The 19493-nt window shown below is 45.3% G+C and overlaps 1 protein-coding gene across 2 annotated transcripts in view; it reads left to right on the top strand.

Moving 5' to 3' along the window:
• ttll7 (tubulin tyrosine ligase-like family, member 7) overlaps positions 1-19493 on the top strand; it is a 192638-nt gene that overhangs the window by 81110 nt on the left and 92035 nt on the right. For both annotated transcript variants that reach the window (XM_060830002.1, XM_060830003.1), the window contains exons 9-11: positions 16275-16422; positions 16513-16586; positions 17310-17445. In XM_060830002.1, coding sequence (XP_060685985.1) covers positions 16275-16422; positions 16513-16586; positions 17310-17445 — 358 coding nt within the window. The remainder of the gene's footprint in view (positions 1-16274; positions 16423-16512; positions 16587-17309; positions 17446-19493) is intronic.

Genomic DNA, 19493 nt, shown 5'->3' with positions numbered 1-19493 from the left:
AGGATTTGAATCAGGACTCTAGAACCTAATTATCAAGGTTTCTGCATAGTCCAGCGACAATACCACCAGTTTATCATCTCCCAGTTTTCCCATTGTAAACTCCTTTGCCTAATTTATAATAAAAATTAGTCTTTGAAAACCTTTTACTTTGTAATTAAATCGTACACTGGTGGCATTGTAACTCCTCAGCTTTTCATCACCCCCAGGTCATCACAATGTTATCGGGCACAAGAAAAGACCATTAGAAACTAAAAGGCTGTCCCTTCTATTTAGGGGTTGACTTCTATCATCATCTCTCTCATTTTGTTCATTTCTCTTGTCCAATTAGCACATAATTCCACTTAAAATCCTCGACTCCAGTGTTTACCTCATTCAGTGATCCATTCCCCATTGAAGGAAAGCAAGCATTTTCAAATGCCTTTCTTAAAATCCTGCATTTCCCTGGTCCCTCTTTTATTTGAACAATTTCCTTAGACATTTTGTGCACAGTTTGGCTGAATTGTGGATGTAATATGTTGGGCTTGGTTCAGAGCAGGTTTACACGATCACTGTCTGGAATGAGCAGGTTGTCTCACGAGGTTGGGATGCAGAGGCCGGACTTGGGGGTCCCTGTTTCCACCAGAGTTTAGAACAGTGAGGGGGTGACTTGATGAAAGTGAAGATTTTTTCATTCATTCATTCATGATGTGACTGACCAGCATTTATTGCCCGTCCCTGGTTGCCCCTTGTGAAGGCAGTGGCGAACTGCTCCTTGAACCGCTGCAGTTCACCTGCTGTAGGTAGACCCACAATGACGTTAGGTAGGGAATTTCCAAGGTAAATTTTGGGAGAGAGGGAATTCTGGTGTAACATCCTGAATGATCTTGACAAGGTGGATGTGGAAAGGATGTTTTCTCCTGCAGATCAGTCTAAAACTAGAGACAATGATTTAAAATTTAGGGGTTATCCTTTTCCAATACAGGTATAGGAAAATATTTATATACTTCAGAATCTCTGCCTGAGCAGGCTATGGAGATAGCATCTCTGAACATTCTTAAGACAGAGGTGAATAGATTCTCATTAGGGCAGGAGTTTTTGGAGGTGGGTGGGAACGTGAGCTTTGAAACACAAACAGATCCATATTCTTATTGAACATGGGATAGGCCTGAGGGGCCAAATGGCCCATGTCTGCTTCTGATTCATACAAAAGAACAGTCTTTCTCAGGCTCAACCCATGATGAAGTATGAATAAGCTCTCCACCGGTGGTATATTTCTACTAGAAAGGGTTTGTTGATTTACAATAATACCATTTTGTGGATTTTTATCAAGAGCTGTAGATACAGTGACCCACAATGACTCATCTTTCTTCATTCAGTTGTGAAACTGGGATGGATGAAAGACTACCTGCTGTGTGATTGGGGATTCAATGTCATTGATGAGAAGTAGAACTGACAGATACAAAGCTGAATTTACATCCAGTACACTGTACTCTCTTTCATTCAGTGGCTAGCCCAACTTTGTAGGATTACAGAGCTGGTGGATAATACATGATTGCTTCAGAGCTGTCTCAGTGAAGTCGAGCTGTGTATGGGAACTGCTTACTCAGCCGGAGGTGTTCTCACAGTGAAGAGGGATGTACTGTCCTGTTAGCTCCTACTTATACTCTACTCACCCCTTAGGAGAGGTGACGGCCTAGTGATATTATTGTTGACTGTTAATCCAAAGACCCGGGTATTGTTCTGGGGAGCTGGGTTTGAATCTCACCACGACAGACGGTGGAATTTGAGTTCAGTAAAAAACTGAAATTAAGAGTCTAGTGATGATTATGAATCCATTGTTGTAATAACTCATCTGGGTTTGGCCTGGTCTGGCCTACACATGACTCCAGACCCACAGCAATGCTGTTGACTCTTGACTGCCCTCAGGGCAATTAGGGATGGGCAATGGAGTCATAGATATGTACAGCATGGAAACAGACACTTCAATCCAACTCGTCCATGCCGACCAGATATCCTGAATTAAACAAGTCCTATTTGCCAGCACTAGGCCCATATCCTTCTAAACCCTTAAATGCTGGCATAGCCAATGATGCCGTCATCCTGTCAATGAATAAAAAAAACTTGAACAGCCATCAAATTTACACATGCCATCATCTGTGTTTACATCAGCTTCCCGTATTTCAATATGTCAACTTCCAAACAAATCCCTGTTTGTAAATCCATCCCTGATATTAGTTTTCCCTCCTTCCTGTAGTCATCCATCCCACTTCAACTGCTCCCTTCTCCTGACACTGAATGGTGAAAATCCTTTTCTTTTCCTCAGTAATGGCCTTTTCAATAACCCTGATCCAGTTTCTTCCACCAGTTCAAAGATGTGCAGGTTAGGTGAATTGACCATGCTAAATTTCTCATAGAGTCCAGGGATATGCAGTCTAGGTGGGTTAGTCGTGGGAATTGCAGTATGACAGGGATGGGACAGAGGAGTTGGGTCTGGGTGGGAAGCTCTTCAGAAGGTTGATGTGGACACGATGGGCCAAATATCATCCTTCCACAATGTAGGGATTCTACAGTGGTCTGCATTTGTTCAACATTTTCTTTTTTCTCCCTCTCTCCTATTAGAACCCACCTTTTAGTCAAGATTATGGCCCCCTCCTGTTTGATCCGCCATATTTTTGTCAGCTGTGATCCCTGAACCACAAGATTCCTGATTGAAGACCTAGTTCTGGGAGAAAATCCGAACTGACATTTCAGTGCAGAGCTGTGGGAGTGCTGCACTGTCAGAGCTGCTGTGTTTAGGATGAGATTGAATAGCTGAAGCCCCTTTTTCCCACTTGGCGTGATGTAGCACAAATGTGAGGAGCTGGGGAATTTTCTCTGGGGCCCCTCAAAAACATAATTTAAAAAATTAGAGTTTGTGTCGCATATAGATGCGGGATGAAAAAGACACTTTTTAGATTAGATTACTTACAGTGTGGAAACAGGCCCTTCGGCCCAACAAGTCCACACCGACCCGCCAAAACGAACCCACCTAGACCCATTCCCCTACATTTACCCCTGCACCTAACACTATGGGCAATTTAGCGTGGCCAATTCACCTAATCTGCACAATTTTGGACCGTGGGAGGAAACCGGAGCACCCGGAGGAAACCCACACAGACATGGGGAGAACGTGCAAACTCCACACAGTCAGTCACCTGAGGCAGGAATTGAACCCGGGTCTCTGGCGCTGTGAGGCAGCAATGCTAACCACTGTGCCACCGTGCCGCCCACTTGACACACTTGCCTTCATTGCACAATCCTATGAGTACAGTATCAGAGTTAGGGTGTCATGTTGAGACTGTGCAGGTCGTTGGTGAGGCCTCTTCTGGAACACTGTGTCCTGTTCTAGTAGCCCAGTTACAGGAAGGATATTACCAAGCTGGAGAGGGTTCAGAAGTGCTTTACCAGGATGTTGCTGGGTATGGAAGGTTTGAGTTATAAAGAAAGACTAGATAGACTGGGGCCTTTTTTCAGGCAAAAGTGAGGACTGCAGATGCTGGAAACCAGAGTTTAGATCAGAGTGGTGCACAGCAGGTCAGACAGTATCCGAGGAGCAGGAAAATCTATGTTTCGGGCAACTGCCCTTCATCAGGAATAGAGGCAGGGAGCCTCCAGGGTGGAGAGATAAATGGGGGAGGGAGGTGGGTGGCTGGGGGGATGGTAGCAAAGAGTACAATAGGTGAATGGGGGTAGGGATGGATGTGATTGGTCAGAGGGGAGGGTGGAGTGGATGGGGGGAAGGGAGATTGGCAGGTAGGACAGGTCATGGGGACAGTGTTGAGCTGGAAGTTTGGAACTGGGGTGAGGTGGGGGGAGGGGAAATGAGAAAACTGGTGAAAACCACATTGATGCCCTGAGGTTGAAGTGTTCCGAGGCAGACGATGAGGCATTCTTCCTCCAGGCGTCGGGTGGTGAGGGAGTGGCAGTGGAGGAGGCTCAGGACCTGCATGTCCTGGGCAGAGCGGGAGGGGGAGTTGAAATGTTGGGCCACAGGGCGGTGTGGTTGATTGGTGCTTTTTTCACTGGAGCATAAGAGATTTAGAGGTGACCTGATAGAAGTTTATAAAATAATGGTAGGTATAGGTAGAGTTATTGGTAGTTGTCTTTTCCCTAAGATGGACAATTTCAAGATTGGGAGGAACATTTTTAAGGTGAGAGGGGAGAGGTTTAGAAAAGACATAAGAGGCAAATTTTTTTACACAGAGGGTGGTGCATGTGCAGAATGAGTTTCCTCAGGAAGTGGTGGATGCGGGTACAATTACAATATTTAAAAGACATTTAGATTGATACATGACTAAGAAAGGTTTGGAGGGATATGGGTCAGAACAGGCAAGTGGGATTTGTTGACTTTGGGATTATATTCGGCTTGGACAGGTTGGACCAAAGGGTCTGTTTCCCTGCTGTATGACTGTGACTCGATAAGAGAATTTTCCCATTGCTGCTTATGGGAATATGCCTTCTGCAAATTGGCTGTTGACATTACAACAATGATGACACTTCGATAAAAGAAACTAATTGAATGGAACACACATAGAAACATAGAAAAATAGAAAAATACAGCGCAGTACAGGTCCTTTGGCCCTCGATGTTGCGCCGATCCAAGTCCACCTAACCTACACTAGCCCACTATCCTCCATATGTCTATCCAATGCCCGCTTAAATGCCCATAAAGAGGGAGAGTCCACCACTGTTACTGACAGGGCATTCCATGAACTCATGACTCGCTGAGTAAAGAATCTACTCCTAACATCTGTCCTATACCTACCACCCCTTAATTTAAAGCTGTGTCCCCTAGTAACAGCTGACTCCATACGTGGAAAAAGGTTCTCATGGTCAACCCTATCTAAACCCCTAATCATCTTGTACACCTCTATCAAGTCACCTCTAAACCTTCTTTTCTCCAATGAAAATAGCCCCAAGTGCCTCAGCCTTTCCTCATACGATCTTCCTACCATACCAGGCAACATCCTGGTAAACCTCCTCTGCACCCGTTCTAGTGCCTCCACATCCTTCCTATAGTATGGCGACCAAAACTGCACACAATACTCCAGATGCGGCCGCACCAGAGTCTTATACAACTGCAACATGACCTCAGGACTCCGGAACTCAATTCCTCTACCAATAAAAGCCAGTACGCCATATGCCTTCTTCACAGCACTATTTACCTGGGTGGCAACTTTCAGAGATCTGTGAACATGGACACCAAGATCCCTCTGCTCATCCACACTACCAAGTATCTGACCATTAGCCCAGTACCCCATCTTCTTGTTACTCTTACCAAAGTGAATCACTTCACACTTACCTACATTGAACTCCATTTGCCACCTTTCTGCCCAGCTCTGCAGCTTATCTATATCCTGCTGTAACCTGCCACATCCTTCCTCACTGTCAACAACTCTACCGACTTTCGTATCATCCGCAAACTTGCTCACCCAACCTACTAGCCCCTCCTCCAGGTCATTTATAAAAATGACAAACAGCAATGGTCCCAAAACAGATCCTTGCAGAACACCACTAGTAGCTGCACTCCAAGATGAACCTTTATCATCAACTACTACCCTCTGTCTCCTTCCAGCCAGCCAATTCCTAATTCAAACCTCTAATGCACCCTCAATGCCATATCTCTGTATTTTTTGCAGTAGCCTACCATGGGGAACCTTATCAAACACCACATCTACCGCTTTACCCTCGTCCACCTCCTTAGTCACCTTCTCAAAGAATTCAATAAGGTTCGTGAGGCACGACCTGCCCTTCACAAAACCATGCTGACTATCCTTGATCACATTATTCCTATCCAGATGTTCATAAATCCTATCCCTTACAATTCTCTCTAAGACTTTGCCCACAACAGAAGTGAGACTCACCGGCCTATAATTACTAGGGTTATCCCTACTCCCCTTCTTGAACAAGGGAACCACATTTGCTATCCTCCAGTCTTCTGGCGGTATTCCTGTAGACAACGAGGACATAAAAATCAAGGCAAATGGCTCTGCAATCTCCTCGCTTGCTTCCCAGAGAATCCTAGGATAAATGCCATCAGGTGAAAATGTGTTGCTGGTTAAAGCACAGCAGGTTAGGCAGCATCTCAGGAATAGGGAATTCGACGTTTCGAGGGCTTATGCTCGAAACGTCGAATTCCCTATTCCTGAGATGCTGCCTAACCTGCTGTGCTTTAACCAGCAACACATTTTCAGCTGTGATCTCCAGCATCTGCAGACCTCATTTTTTACTAAATGCCATCAGGCCCAAGGGACTTATCTATTTTCACCCTTTGCGGAATTTCCAACACCTTTTCCCTACGTACCTCAAAGTCATCCATTCTAATTAATTGTGACTCAATATTCACATCGGCAACAATGTCCTGTTCCTGAGTGAATACTGACGAAAAGTATTCATTCAGTGTCTCCCAAATCTCTTCAGCCTCCACACACAACTTCCCACTACTATCCTTGACTGGACCTATTCCTACCCTAGTCATTCTTTTATTCCTGACATACCTATAGAAAGCCTTTGGGTTTTCCCTAATCCTACCAACTAAGGACTTTTCATGTCCCCTCCTTGCTGCTCTTAGCTCTCTCTTTAGATCTTTCCTGGCTACCTTATAACTCACTCGCCCCAATTGAACCTTCACGCCTCATCTTTACATAGGCTGCCCTCTTCCCTTTAACAAGGGATTCCAATTCCTTATTAAACCACGGCTCCCTCACACGACCCTTACCTCCCTGCCTGACAGGTACATACTTATCAAGGACACTCAATAGTTGCTCCTTGAACAAGCTCCACATATCAATTGCGCCCTTCCCTTGAAGCCTACTTTTCCAAGCTACGCATCCTAAATCATGCCTCACCGCTTCATAATTTCCCTGCTCCCAGCTATAACTCTTGCCCTGCAGTGCACACTTATCCCTCTCCATCACTAGAGTAAAAGTCACCGAATTGTGGTCACTGTCCCCAAAGTGCTCACCTACCTCCAATTCTAACACCTGGCCTGGTTCGTTACCCAGAACCAAATCCAGTATGGCCTCACCTCTTGTTGGCCTGTCTACATATTGTGTCAGGAGACCCTCCTGCACATATTGGACAAACACCGACCCATCTAACATACTCGAACTATAGCTTTCCCAGTCAATATCTGGAAAGTTAAAGTCCCCCCATAACACTACCCTATTACTTTCACTCTTCTCCTGAATCATCCTCGCAATCCTTTCTTCTACGTCTCTAGGACTATTAGGAGGCCTGTAGAAAAATCCCAACAGGGTGACCTCACCTTTCCTATTTCTAAGCTCAGCCCAAACTACCTCAGATGGCGAGTCTTCATCCATCGTCCTTTCCACCGCTGTAATACTATCTTTGACAAGCAATGCCACACCTCCCCCTCTTTTACCCCCACCTCTGACCCTACTAAAACATTTAAACCCTGGAACCTGCAACAGCCAATCCTGTCCCTGTTCTACCCACGTCTCTGTAATAGCCACAACATCGAAATCCCAGGTACCAACCCACGCTGCAAGTTCACCTATCTTATTTCATATACTTCTCGCATTGATGTATGCACACTTCAAGCCACCTTCCTGTTTACAGGCACCCTCCTTTGAGATTGATGCCATGTTCCTAACCTCCCTACACTCCAGGTCCTGCATCCTAAAGCTACAGGCCAGGTTCCCATGCCCCTGCAGAGTTACTTTAAACCCCCCAAAGAGCACTAGCAAACCTCCCCCCAAGGATACTGGTGCCCCTCATGTTCAGGTGTAGACCATCCTGTTTATAGAGGTCCCACCTTCCCCAGAAAGAACCCCAATCATCCAGATACTGGAATCCCTCCGTCCTGCACCATCCCTGTAGCCACGCATTTAACTGCTCTCTCTCCCTATTCCTCGACTCTCTATCACGTGGCACGGTAACAAACCAGAGACAACAACTCTGTTTGTTCTAACTCTGAGCTTCCAACCTAGCTCCCTGAAAGCCTGCCTAACATCCTCATCCCTCTTCCTACCTATGTTGTTGGTGCCAATGTGGACCACGACTTCGGGCTGCTCCCCCTCCCCCTTAAGGACCGGAAAACACGATCAGAGACGTCACGTACCCTTGCACCTGGGAGGCAACATACCAAACGTGAGTCTCTCTCACCTCCACAAAACCGCCTATCTGTGCCCTGAATATCGAGTCTCCAATAACACTTTGACGTGTTCAATGGAAGTGAACATCCTACATAATGAATTTGTTTTTTTACATTTCTGTGAATAGCTTGGTGCATTTTGTTCTCCATTAAGAGTACTAAACTGGGCTAAAGCCAATCATATCAAAATTAGACAGGAGCTGGGAAATGTAGATTGGACACAGCTATTTGAAGGGAAGTCCACATTTGAGATGTGGGAGGCTTTCAAAGATAGGTTAAAGATAATGCAGGAAAGGCATGCCCTGTTGAAGGCAAAGGATAGGAAAGGCAAGTTTCGTCAACCGTGGATGACAGGAGAAATTGTATGACCAGCCAGGAGGAAGCGTACATAAATTCTAGGCAGCTAAGAACAGAACGAGCCCTGGATGAATATCAGAAGAGAAGGATCAGTATTAAATGAGAAATCAAGTGGGCTAAAAGGGGTCATGAAATACCTTTAGTGAGCAGAATTAAGGAGAATCCCAAAGCATTTTATTCTTATATAAGAAGCAAGCAGATAACTAGAGAGAGGATTGGTCCCCTAAAGGATAATGAAGGAAGACTGTGTGTCGAGCCTGAGAGAATGGGTGAGATTCTGAATGATTACTTTGCATCAGTGTTCACTGAGGAGAGGGACATGATGAATGTTGAGATTAGAGATAGAAGTTTGATTAGTCTGGATCACGTAGACATAAATAGGGAAGATGTGTTGGGTAGGCTAGAGGTTATTAAGGTGGACAAATCCCCAGGCCCGGAATAGGATCTTTCCCAGGTTGCTGAGGGAGGCGAGAGGGGAAATAGCTGGGGCCCTGACAGATATCTTTGTGGCATCCTTAAATACAGGTGAGGTGCCGGAGGACTGGAAGGTTTCTCATGTTGTCCCCCTGTACAAGAAGGGCAGTAGGGATATTCCGGGTAACTACAGACCAGTGAGCCTGACATCAGTGGTGAGAAAGTTGCAGAAGAAGGTACTGAGGGACAGGATCTATTTATATTTAGAAAAGAATAGACTTATCAGTGATAGGCAACATGGTTTTGTGCGGGGGAGATCGTGCCGTACCAACTTAATAGAGTTCTTTGAGGAAGTGACCAAATTGATAGATGAAGGAAGGGCTATTGATGTCATATACATGGACTTAGTAAGGCATTTGATAAGGTTCCCCATGGTAAACTAAAAGACAAAGTGAAGTCACATGGTGTGCAGGGTATTCTAGCTAGGTGGATAAAGAACAGGAGACAGAGAGTAGTAGTTGAAGGGAGTTTCTCAAAATGGAGAAAGGTGACCAGTGGTGATCCACAGGGATTATCGTTGGGGCCACTGTTATTTGTGTTATAAATAAATGATCTGGAAGAGGGCACTGTTAGTATGATCAGCAAGTTTGCAGATGACACAAAGATTGGTGGAGTAGCAGAAAGCAAATGGGACTGTCAGAGAATACAGGAGGATATAGATAGACTGGAGAGTTGGGTGGAAAAGTGGCAGATGAAGTTCAATCCAGGCAAATGTGAGGTGATGCATTTCGGCAAGTCTAATTCTAGAGTGAATTATACTGTAAAAGAAGAGCCTTGGGAAAAGTTGATGGGCAGAGAAATCTGGGAGTGCAGGTCCATTTTACCCTGAAGGTTGCTGCACAGGTGGATAGAGTGGTCAAGAAGGCATTTAGTATGCTTGCCTTCATTGGACGGGGTATTGAGTATAAGTGCTGGCAAGTCATGTTAAAATTGTACAAGACATTTAGAATACAGTATACAGTTCTGATCACCACATTACCTCAAGGACGTGGACACTTTGGAGAGGGTGCAGAGAAGGTTTACGAGGATGTTGCCTGGTATGGAAGGTGCTAGCTGTGAAGAGAGGTTGAGTAGGTTAGGTTTATTTTCGTTAGAAAAAAGGAGATTGAGGGGGGACCTGATTGAGATTTACAAAATCATGAAGGGTACAGACAGGGTAGATAGAGATAAGTTTTTTTTCCCAGGGTGAAGGATTCAATAGTGAGAGGTCACGCTTTCAAGGTGAGAGGTTAAAAGTTTAAGGAGGATACACGCGGCAAGTACTTTACACGGAGGGTTGTAGGTTGCCAGCACAGGGGGTAGAGGCAGACACGGTATATCCATTTAAGATGCGTCTGGACAGAGGCATGAGTAGGTGGGAGCAGAGGGATACAGATGTTTGTTCCTGGGCTGTAAATTTTCTTTGTTCTTTGTTCTATAGAACATAGAACAATACAGCACAGAACAGGCCCTTCGGCCCACGATGTTGTGCCGAACATCTATCCTAGATTAAACACCCATCCATGTACCTATCCAATTGCCGCTTAAAGGTCGCCAATGATTCTGACTCTGCCCCTCCCATGGGCAGCGCATTCCATGCCCCCACCACTCTCTGGGTAAAGAACCCACCCCTGACATCTCCCCTATACCTTCCACCCTTCACCTTAAATTTATGTCCCCTTGTAACACTTTGTTGTACCCGGGGAAAAAGTTTCTGACTGTCTACTCTATCTATTCCTCTGATCATCTTATAAACCTCTATCAAGTCACCCCTCATCCTTCGCCGTTCCAACGAGAAAAGGCCGAGAACTCTCAATCTATCCTCGTACGACCTATTCTCCATTCCAGGCAACATCCTGGTAAATCTTCTCTGCACCCTCTCCAAAGCTTCCACATCTTTCCTAAAGTGAGGCGACCAGAACTGCACACAGTACTCCAAATGTGGCCTTACCAAAGTCCTGTACAGCTGCAACATCACTTCACGACTCTTGAATTCAATCCCTCTGCTAATGAACGCTAATACACCATAGGCCTTCTTACAAGCTCTATCCACCTGAGTGGCAACTTTCAAAGATCTATGTACACAGACCCCAAGATCCCTCTGTTCCTCCACCTTACTAAGAACCCTACCGTTAACCCTGTATTCCGCATTCTTATTTGTTCTTCCAAAATGGACAACCTCACACTTGGCAGGGTTGAACTCCATCTGCTACTCCTCAGCCCAGCTCTGCATCATATCTAATTCCCTTTGCAGCCGACAACAGCCCTCCTCACTGTCCACAACTCCACCAATCTTCGTATCATCTGCAAATTTACTGACCCACCCTTCGACTCCCTCATCCAAGTCATTAATAAAAATTAGAAACAGCAGAGGACCCAGAACTGATCCCTGTGGAACTCCACTTGTAACTGGGCTCCAGGCTGAATATTTACCATCTACCACCACTCTCTGACTTCGACCAGTTAGCCAGTTTTCTATCCAATTGGCCAAATTTCCCTCTATCCCATGCCTCCTGACTTTGCGCATAAGCCTACCATGGGGAACCTTATCAAATGCCTTACTAAAATCCATGTACACTATATCCACTGCTCTACCCTCATCCACATGCTTGGTCACCTCCTCAAAGAATTCAATAAGACTTGTAAGGCAAGACCTACCCTTCACAAATCCGTGCTGGCTGTCCCTAATCAAGCAGTGTCTTTCCAGATACTCATAAATCCTATCCCTCAGTACCCTTTCCATTACTTTGCCTACCACAGAAGTAAGACTAACTGGCCTGTAATTCCCGGGGTTATCCCTATTCCCTTTTTTGAACAGGGGCTCAACATTCACCACTCTCCAGTCCCCTAGTACCACCCCCGTTGACAGTGAAGACGAAAAGATCATTGCCAACGGTACTGCAATTTCCTCTCTTGCTTCCCACATAATCCTAGGATATATCCCGTCAGGCCCAGGGGACTTGTCTATCCTCAAGTTGTTCAAAATGTCCAACACATCTTCCTTCCTAACAAGTATCTCTTCTAGCTTACCAGTCCGTTTCACACTCTCCTCTTCAACAATACGGTCCCTCTCGTTTGTAAATACTGAAGAAAAGTACGCATTCAAGACCTCTCCTATCTCTTCCGACTCAATACACAATCTCCCACTACTGTCCTTGATCGGACCTACCCTCGTTCTCGTCATTCTAATGTTTCTCACATACGCATAAAATGCCTTGGGGTTATCCTTGATCCTATCCGCCAAGGATTTTTCATGCCCTCTCTTAGCTCTCCTAATCCCTTTCTTCAGGTCCCTTCTGGCTATCCTGTATCCCTCCACTGCTCTGTCTGAACCCTGTTTCCTCAACCTTATGTAAGCCTCCTTCTTCCTCTTTACTAGACATTCAACCTCCCTCGTCAACCAAGGCTCCCTCACACAACCATTTCTTTCCTGCCTGATAGGTACATACATATCAAGGACACGTCGTATCTGCTCCTTGAAAAAGTTCCACATTTCCACCACATCCTTCCCTGACAGCCTATGCTCCCAACTTATGCTCCTCAAATCCTGTCTTACAGCATCGTAATTTCCCTTCCCCCAATTGTAAAATCTACCCTGTTGTGCGCACCTATCTCTCTCCATAACCAAGGTGAAAGTCACAGAATTGTGTTCACCATCACCAAAATGTTCACCCACTAACAAGCCCATTACTTGTCCCGGTTCATTACCGAGTACCAAATCCAATATGGCCTCCCCTCTGGTTGGACAATCTACATACTGAGTTAGAAAAGCTTCCTGGACACACGCACAAACACCGCCTCATCCAATCTACTTGATCTAAAGAGCTTCCAATCAATATTTGGGAAGTTGAAGTCGCCCATGACTACGACCTTGTGGCTTCTGCACCTTTCCAAAATCTGTTTCCCAATCTGTTTCTCCACATCTCTGCTGCTATGGGGGGGCCTATAGTAAACACCCAACAAGGTGACTGCACCTTTCCTATTTCTGACTTCAGCCCATACTACCTCCAAAGGCAGATCCCCCTCAAACTTCCTTTCTGCAGCCGTTATACCATTTCTAATTAGCAATGCCACCCCCCCTCCTTTTTTACCACCCTCCCTAATCTTACTGAAACATCTGTAACCAGGAACCTCCAACAACCATTCCTGTCCCTCATCTATCCACGTTTCCGTGATAGCCACAACATCGTAGTCCCAAGTACCGATCCATGCCTTAAGTTCACCCACCTTATTTCTGATACTCCTTGCATTGAAGTATATGCACTTGAGCCCATCTCTGTGTCCGCAAGTATTCCCTGTCAGTGCTCCCTTCTCCACAGCCTCCCTACATTCTTGGACATCCTGACAAACAGCTAACCTACTTGCTGGACTGCAAGTCCGGATCCCATCCCCCTGCCAAATTAGTTTAAACCCCCCCGGAAGAGTGCTAGCAAACCTACCCCCCAGGATATTGGTGCCGTTCTGGTTCAGGTGCAACTCGTCCTGTTTGTACAGGTCCCACCTTCCCCAGAATGCAGTCCAATTGTCCAAATACCTGAAGCCCTCCCTCCTACACCATCCTTGCAGCCACGTGTTCAACTGCACTCTCTCCCTATTCCTTGCCTCACTGTCACGTGGCACCGGCAACAACCCAGAGATGACGACTCTGTTAAAGGAATAATGTAGTTAGTTGTTTGTGAATGGCCAGTTTCCAGGATTCGTCACTTACATGAAGTGATGCATGTTCCATGTGTTTGAACAACTGTACATCTAGTGGTATGGTGTTGCCCCTGCATGTGCTTGTACTGTAAGGGATCACTATGCCACATCACGGTCCTCATATGGATCCTGGCCTGTGGGGAATGCAAACTGTGAGCGTTGGCTATCATATTTTGGGCCCAACTTTAATTTTGTAACATTTTTCACTACCAGCCAAAGCCAGAAACTTGATCTTGGGGGTACACATTTGGAAAATGTATCCACAAAACGTAGGAGATGAAGTAGGCCATTCAGCCCATTGAGTCTGCTCTGCTGTTCAATGAGATCATGGTTGATCTGATCATCCTGAACTCCACTTTCCTGCCTTTACCCTGTACTGCTTGATTCCCTTACTGATTGCACATCTGTCTTCTTCAGCCTTGAATGTACTGCCTTGACAGCTCTCTGTGGTAAAGAATTTCACAGATTTACCAACCTCTGAGAGAAAACTTTATAGAGTCATATAGCATGGAACCAGACCCTTCGGTCCAAATCGTCCATGCCAACCAGACTTCACAAACTAAACTAGTACTATTCACCAGCACTTGGCCCATATCCCTCTAAACCTTTTCTATTCATGTATCTGCCCAAATGTCTTTTAAAAATTGTAACTGAACCTGCATCTACCACTTCCTCTGGCAGTTTATTCCACACATGAACCACCATCTCTGTCCCTCAGGCCTCTCTTAAACCTTTCTCCTCTCACCTTAAAATTATGCCCCCTAGTTTTGAACACTCCTACCCTTAGGTAAATACCTTGGGTATTCACCTTATCTATGCCCCTCATGATTTTTCAACCTCTAAAAGGTCATCTCTCAACCTCCCACACTCCAGTGAAAAAGTCCCAGCCTATCCAGCCTCTTCTTATAACTCATACCTTGCAGTCCCAGCAACATCCTTGTAAATCTTTTCTGAACTCACTCCAGCTTAATAATATCCTTCCTGTAGCAAGGAGACTTGAACTATATTTTGTACTTTAGAAGGGTCTCACCAATGTCCTGGACAATCTCAACATGGCATCCCAGCTCCTACACTCAAAGGCCTGAGCAATGAAAGCAAGCGTGCTGAATGCCTTTGTAACCACCCTGTCTACCCATGATGCAATTTTCAAAGAATTATGTACCTGAATCCCTAGGTCTGTCCCTTTGACAACACTACCCAGGGCCCTCCTATTACCTGTATAAGTCCTGCCCATAACTGAATCCAGTCGCACTTCTCATGTTCAAAGTGCAACAGTGTATGAACATTAGATGAAGACAAGATTACGCTCAGCTCCGATGCCCATTTCTAGAACATAGATCATAGAACATTAAAGCATAGCACAGGCCCTTCGGCCCTCAATGTTGCATTGACCTGTGAAACCAATCTGAAGCCCATAAACCTACACTATTCCTTTATCATCCATATGTTTATCCAATTACCATTTAAATGCCCTTAAAGTTGCCGAGTCTACTACTGTTGCAGGAGGTGCATTCCAAGCCCCTACTACTCTCTGAGTAAAGAAACTACCTCTGACATCTGTCCTATATCTATCATATCTCAATTTAAAGCTATGTCCCCTCGTGCTAGCCAGCACCATCTTCTCTTCAAGACATTGACTAAATTCTGAACATGGGGCTGATCGGGAGAAATGGTGATTTGTCTTTTTTTGAATTGTACCACGCACATTATTTAGATTAGATTCCCTACAGTGTGGAAACAGGCCCTTTGGCCCAACAAGCCCATACCAACCCTCTGAAGACTAACCCACCCAGACCCATTCCCCTACATTTATCCTTGACTAATGCACCTAACACTATGGGCAGTTTAGCATGGCCCATCCACCTAGCCTGCACATCTTTGGATTGTGCAAGGAAATGCACACAGACACGGGGAGAACGTGCAAACTCCACACTGTCAGTCACCTGAGGTGGGAATTGAACCTGGGTCCCTGGTACTGTGAGGCAGTAGTGCTAACCACTGAGCCACTTGAGAGCACCTTTTCTTCCTGTGCTAATTTTCTCCAGTGTCCCCCTGCCTGACCCAACGATGCAAAACTAATTGTGAATGATTTATCAGCATCTTGACCAACACCGGGTAAACCCTTCATGGATCAGGGAATGAACTTCTGTTTTCCCAGGACTGCAGTTGCGGCTCCCCAGCTCCTCAAACTGTTGGTGGAATTTCATTAAGTGGTTGTCAAGAATGTTTCACATTGCAGATGTCTTTGAACTTGGGAAATCTTTGGCATGCATCATTGTTTGCGAGACTTGATGAATGAGGCTAGATTAAAAAGTCTTCCCAGTTGAGTACATAGTCATTGTCACTGAGTAGTTCCACCTTATTCAGCAAAAGGCTCCTCTGGCACCAGTTAAGAGCAAGTGTTGGGTTAATGATAGGTGGAACGGATGCATCTTGCACCCTTCGCAGTCCATTCTGCAGAAGAACTTGAAATGTTCCTCTCACTCCACAGATGCTGCCAGACCTGCAAAGTTTCTTCAGCACTTTCTGTTTCCAATACCGTCTTTTGACTGCTCGGCTGGCAAAATGATGGGTTTTGATGGATGCTCTTGCTTTCATGTGTTTATCAGCTGGTGTCGTTCCTCTGTTTCAGCACCAGTGACAGGAGGAAGAATCTGGTCCAGCAGAAAGCTGAGGCACAAAGGAGGCTCTATGGGCAAGGGTCAGTGAAGCGACTGTCTGCTGGCTCCTCAGAGTGGGAGAGACAGCGTCACTCACTGGAGAGGAGGAGAGAGGAGTTGGTAAGCTGCCATTTGCTATGCAGTTGGAAATCCTGTTGTTTATCTGTTTGCATACTCAACTCTCATTTCTTTCTCCCGCCCTGTACGCAGAAGGAGAGACTTGCGCAAGTCCGCAAGCAGATTTCAAGAGAAGAGCATGAAAATCAAAATTTGGGTAACTACAGGTAAAAAGAAAAATAAGATTCTGCACCATAGATGCATCAAGGCATCACACTCCAGTACAACAGGATCAGGTTGGCTCACAAATGCTGATGAGATTTGGTTTTCAGTTATCTCTGTCCAGCAGTAAAGAAGGTTATGGACGACAATGACACCACTGTGAAGAGTGCTGTGTTTGGGGGTTAGTTAACTCAGTTGGCAGGTAGCTGGTTTGCAATGCAGAATGATACCAACAGCTTGTGTTCAATTCCACAGCAGCTGAAATTCCCAAGAAGGCCTTTCCTTCCTTCCCAACCTCACCCATCACTCCAGGTGACCCTCAGATTAAACTCGCCACCAGTTGTCCCTCTAACGAAACTGGGCCTATAGTAACATTGCCTGATCTTAGCTTGTGCGAAACCTAATTTCCATCCTGTTTGAATATGTCCAAAATTGGGAGATTTATTTTGTTAAGAGGTAGTACTAGATGTTAAAAGAAGAGAAAAAATATCAATATTTGCAGGGGTCCCACAGGGCCACCTTGGAATGGCCCCAGCCCAGATGATTCAAACCATTGGGAAATATTTAGGGTTATGGGGAGCAGTTGGGTGAGTGGGGCTAATTGGATTGCTCTAGTAAAGAGCTACTAGAAGCACTATTGGCTGAGTGGCCTTCTTCTGTGCTGTCTCAACTTGTAATTCTACCTTTCTAAGTATAAGTGATCCATGTTTTCTCCTGTGTGAACCCAGGCGGATCTACCCTCCCGATGATAAGCAGTTGCTGGAAAAGTATGAGAGCCTCATATGTGTTGCCTTCCAGACCTTCCTTGCAGGAAGAGCAGCCTCACTGCAGAAGGAACTCAGCAACCCACTGAATCACATGAAGGTATTGACCGTGAGATCCATCACATTAGGGCATGAGAAGACAGCGTTGAGGGGTGAACTGCAAATTATGAGAGGCTTCAATTGGGTAGCTTTGGGAATGTTCCAATGTGGGTGAATCCAAACTAACAGCCATAACTATACAATGGTCACCGTTAAACCCAAATAAGAAATGGGAATGTTCCAATGTGGGTGAATCCAAACTAACAGCCATAACTGTACAATGGTCACCATTAAACCCAAATAAGAAATGGGAATGTTCCAATGTGGGTGAATCCAAACTAACAGCCATAACTGTACAATGTTCACCATTAAACCCAAATAAGAAATTCTAGAGAGACTTACAGAAAATTCTTTACTGAATTTCCTATTTAGTTTATTCCTGGCTGTCTTGTTTTTGAGGGTCTTCTCCTGGTCTCACCCATAAGTGGAAACATCTTCTCTATGTTTACCATGTCAAACTTTGCCATAATCCTGCAGACTGCTATCAGTTTACCCTTTGGTCCTGTCCTTTCTCAAGCCTGTTCAATCTTTCCTGATTAGCTGGGTCCTCTTTGATCTGGTACCAACCTTGTGAATAGTGTTTGCAACTTCTTCAGTGCTTAAACCTCTTTCTTTAGCACATACAGGCCAAAACTCTCTGACATGCTCCAGTGTGGTTCATGAAATATTTCTTCTTTTCATTATTTTTTATCAAGAGTTACGGAGTAAAGGGCAAGAAAGTGGATGTGAGGAATGTTGGATCAGCTATGATCCTGTTGGATGGTGGGGAGGGCTTGAGGAGCTAAATAGCCTACTCCTGTTCCTATTTCTGATGGTCTTATGGACTTTCATTCAATTCCTTTGGTAGTAGGGGAAGAGGAGGGCTTTCATTTGAGGTGAAGACTGATAAACATTCTAATTTTGATTGCAATATGCCTGGGATATCAACTTCCTTGGCTCTCAGTCTTGAAATTTCTCCTGTGATTTGTTCATGGGGTGTGGGTATCACAGGCTGAGTCAGCATTTAATACTCATTCCCTAGTTGCACTTTGAGAAGGTGGGGGTGAGCTGCCTTCTTGAATCACTGCAGTCCATAAGACCATAAGACATAGGAGTGGAAGTAAGGCCATTCGGCCCATCGAGTCCACTCCGCCATTCAATCATGGCTGATGGGCATTTCAACTCCACTTACCCGCATTCTCCCCGTAGCCCTTAATTCCTCGAGACATCAAAAATCTATCAATCTCTGCCTTGAAGACATTTAGCGTCCCAGCCTCCACTGCACTCTGCGGCAATAAATTCCATAGGCCCACCACTCTCTGGCTGAAGAAATGTCTTCGCATTTCTGTTCTGAATTGACCCCCTCTAATTTTAAGGCTGTGTTCACGGGTCCTAGTCTCCTCGCCTAATGGAAAACATTTCCTAGCGTCCACACTTTCCAAGCCATGTATTATCTTGTAAGTTTCTATTAAGTCTCCCCTTAATCTTCTAAACTCCAATGAATACAATCCCAGGATCCTCAGCTGTTCCTCATATGTTAGACCAACCATTCCAGGGATCATCCGTGTGAATCTCTGCTGGACACGTTCCAGTGCCAGTATGTCCTCCCTGAGGTGTGGGGACCAAAACTGGACACAGTACTCCAAATGGGGCCTAACCAAAGCTTTATGTAGTGTTGGTAGACCCATGTAGTGTTGGTAGACCCACAATGCTCTTAGGGAGAGAATTCCAGGATTTTGACCCAGTGACGCTGAAGGAGTGGCAACATTTTTCCAAGCCAGGATGGTGAGTGGCTTGGAGGGGAACTTGCCCGAGGTGGTGTTCCCTTGTATCTGCTGCCCTTGTCCTTCCAAGATGTTGAAAATTTGGAAGGTTCTGCCGAAGGAGTCTTTGTGAGTCTCTGCGCTGCATCTTGAAGATAGTACGCACTGGATTCTAGGCTGATGTCACTGTGTTGGACTGATCTCTTTACCAGTCCAGCAAGACAAGGAATGATGAGGAGATCACTTGATGGACTAAATCACTGTGGCTGCAGTTGGATTTCCCTCTTACTGATGAAATGCCACAGAG

This window comes from Hemiscyllium ocellatum, chromosome 9, assembly GCF_020745735.1.
Source record: "Hemiscyllium ocellatum isolate sHemOce1 chromosome 9, sHemOce1.pat.X.cur, whole genome shotgun sequence".
Lineage (NCBI taxonomy): Eukaryota > Metazoa > Chordata > Chondrichthyes > Orectolobiformes > Hemiscylliidae > Hemiscyllium > Hemiscyllium ocellatum.
This window is presented reverse-complemented; position numbering and strand designations above follow the sequence as displayed.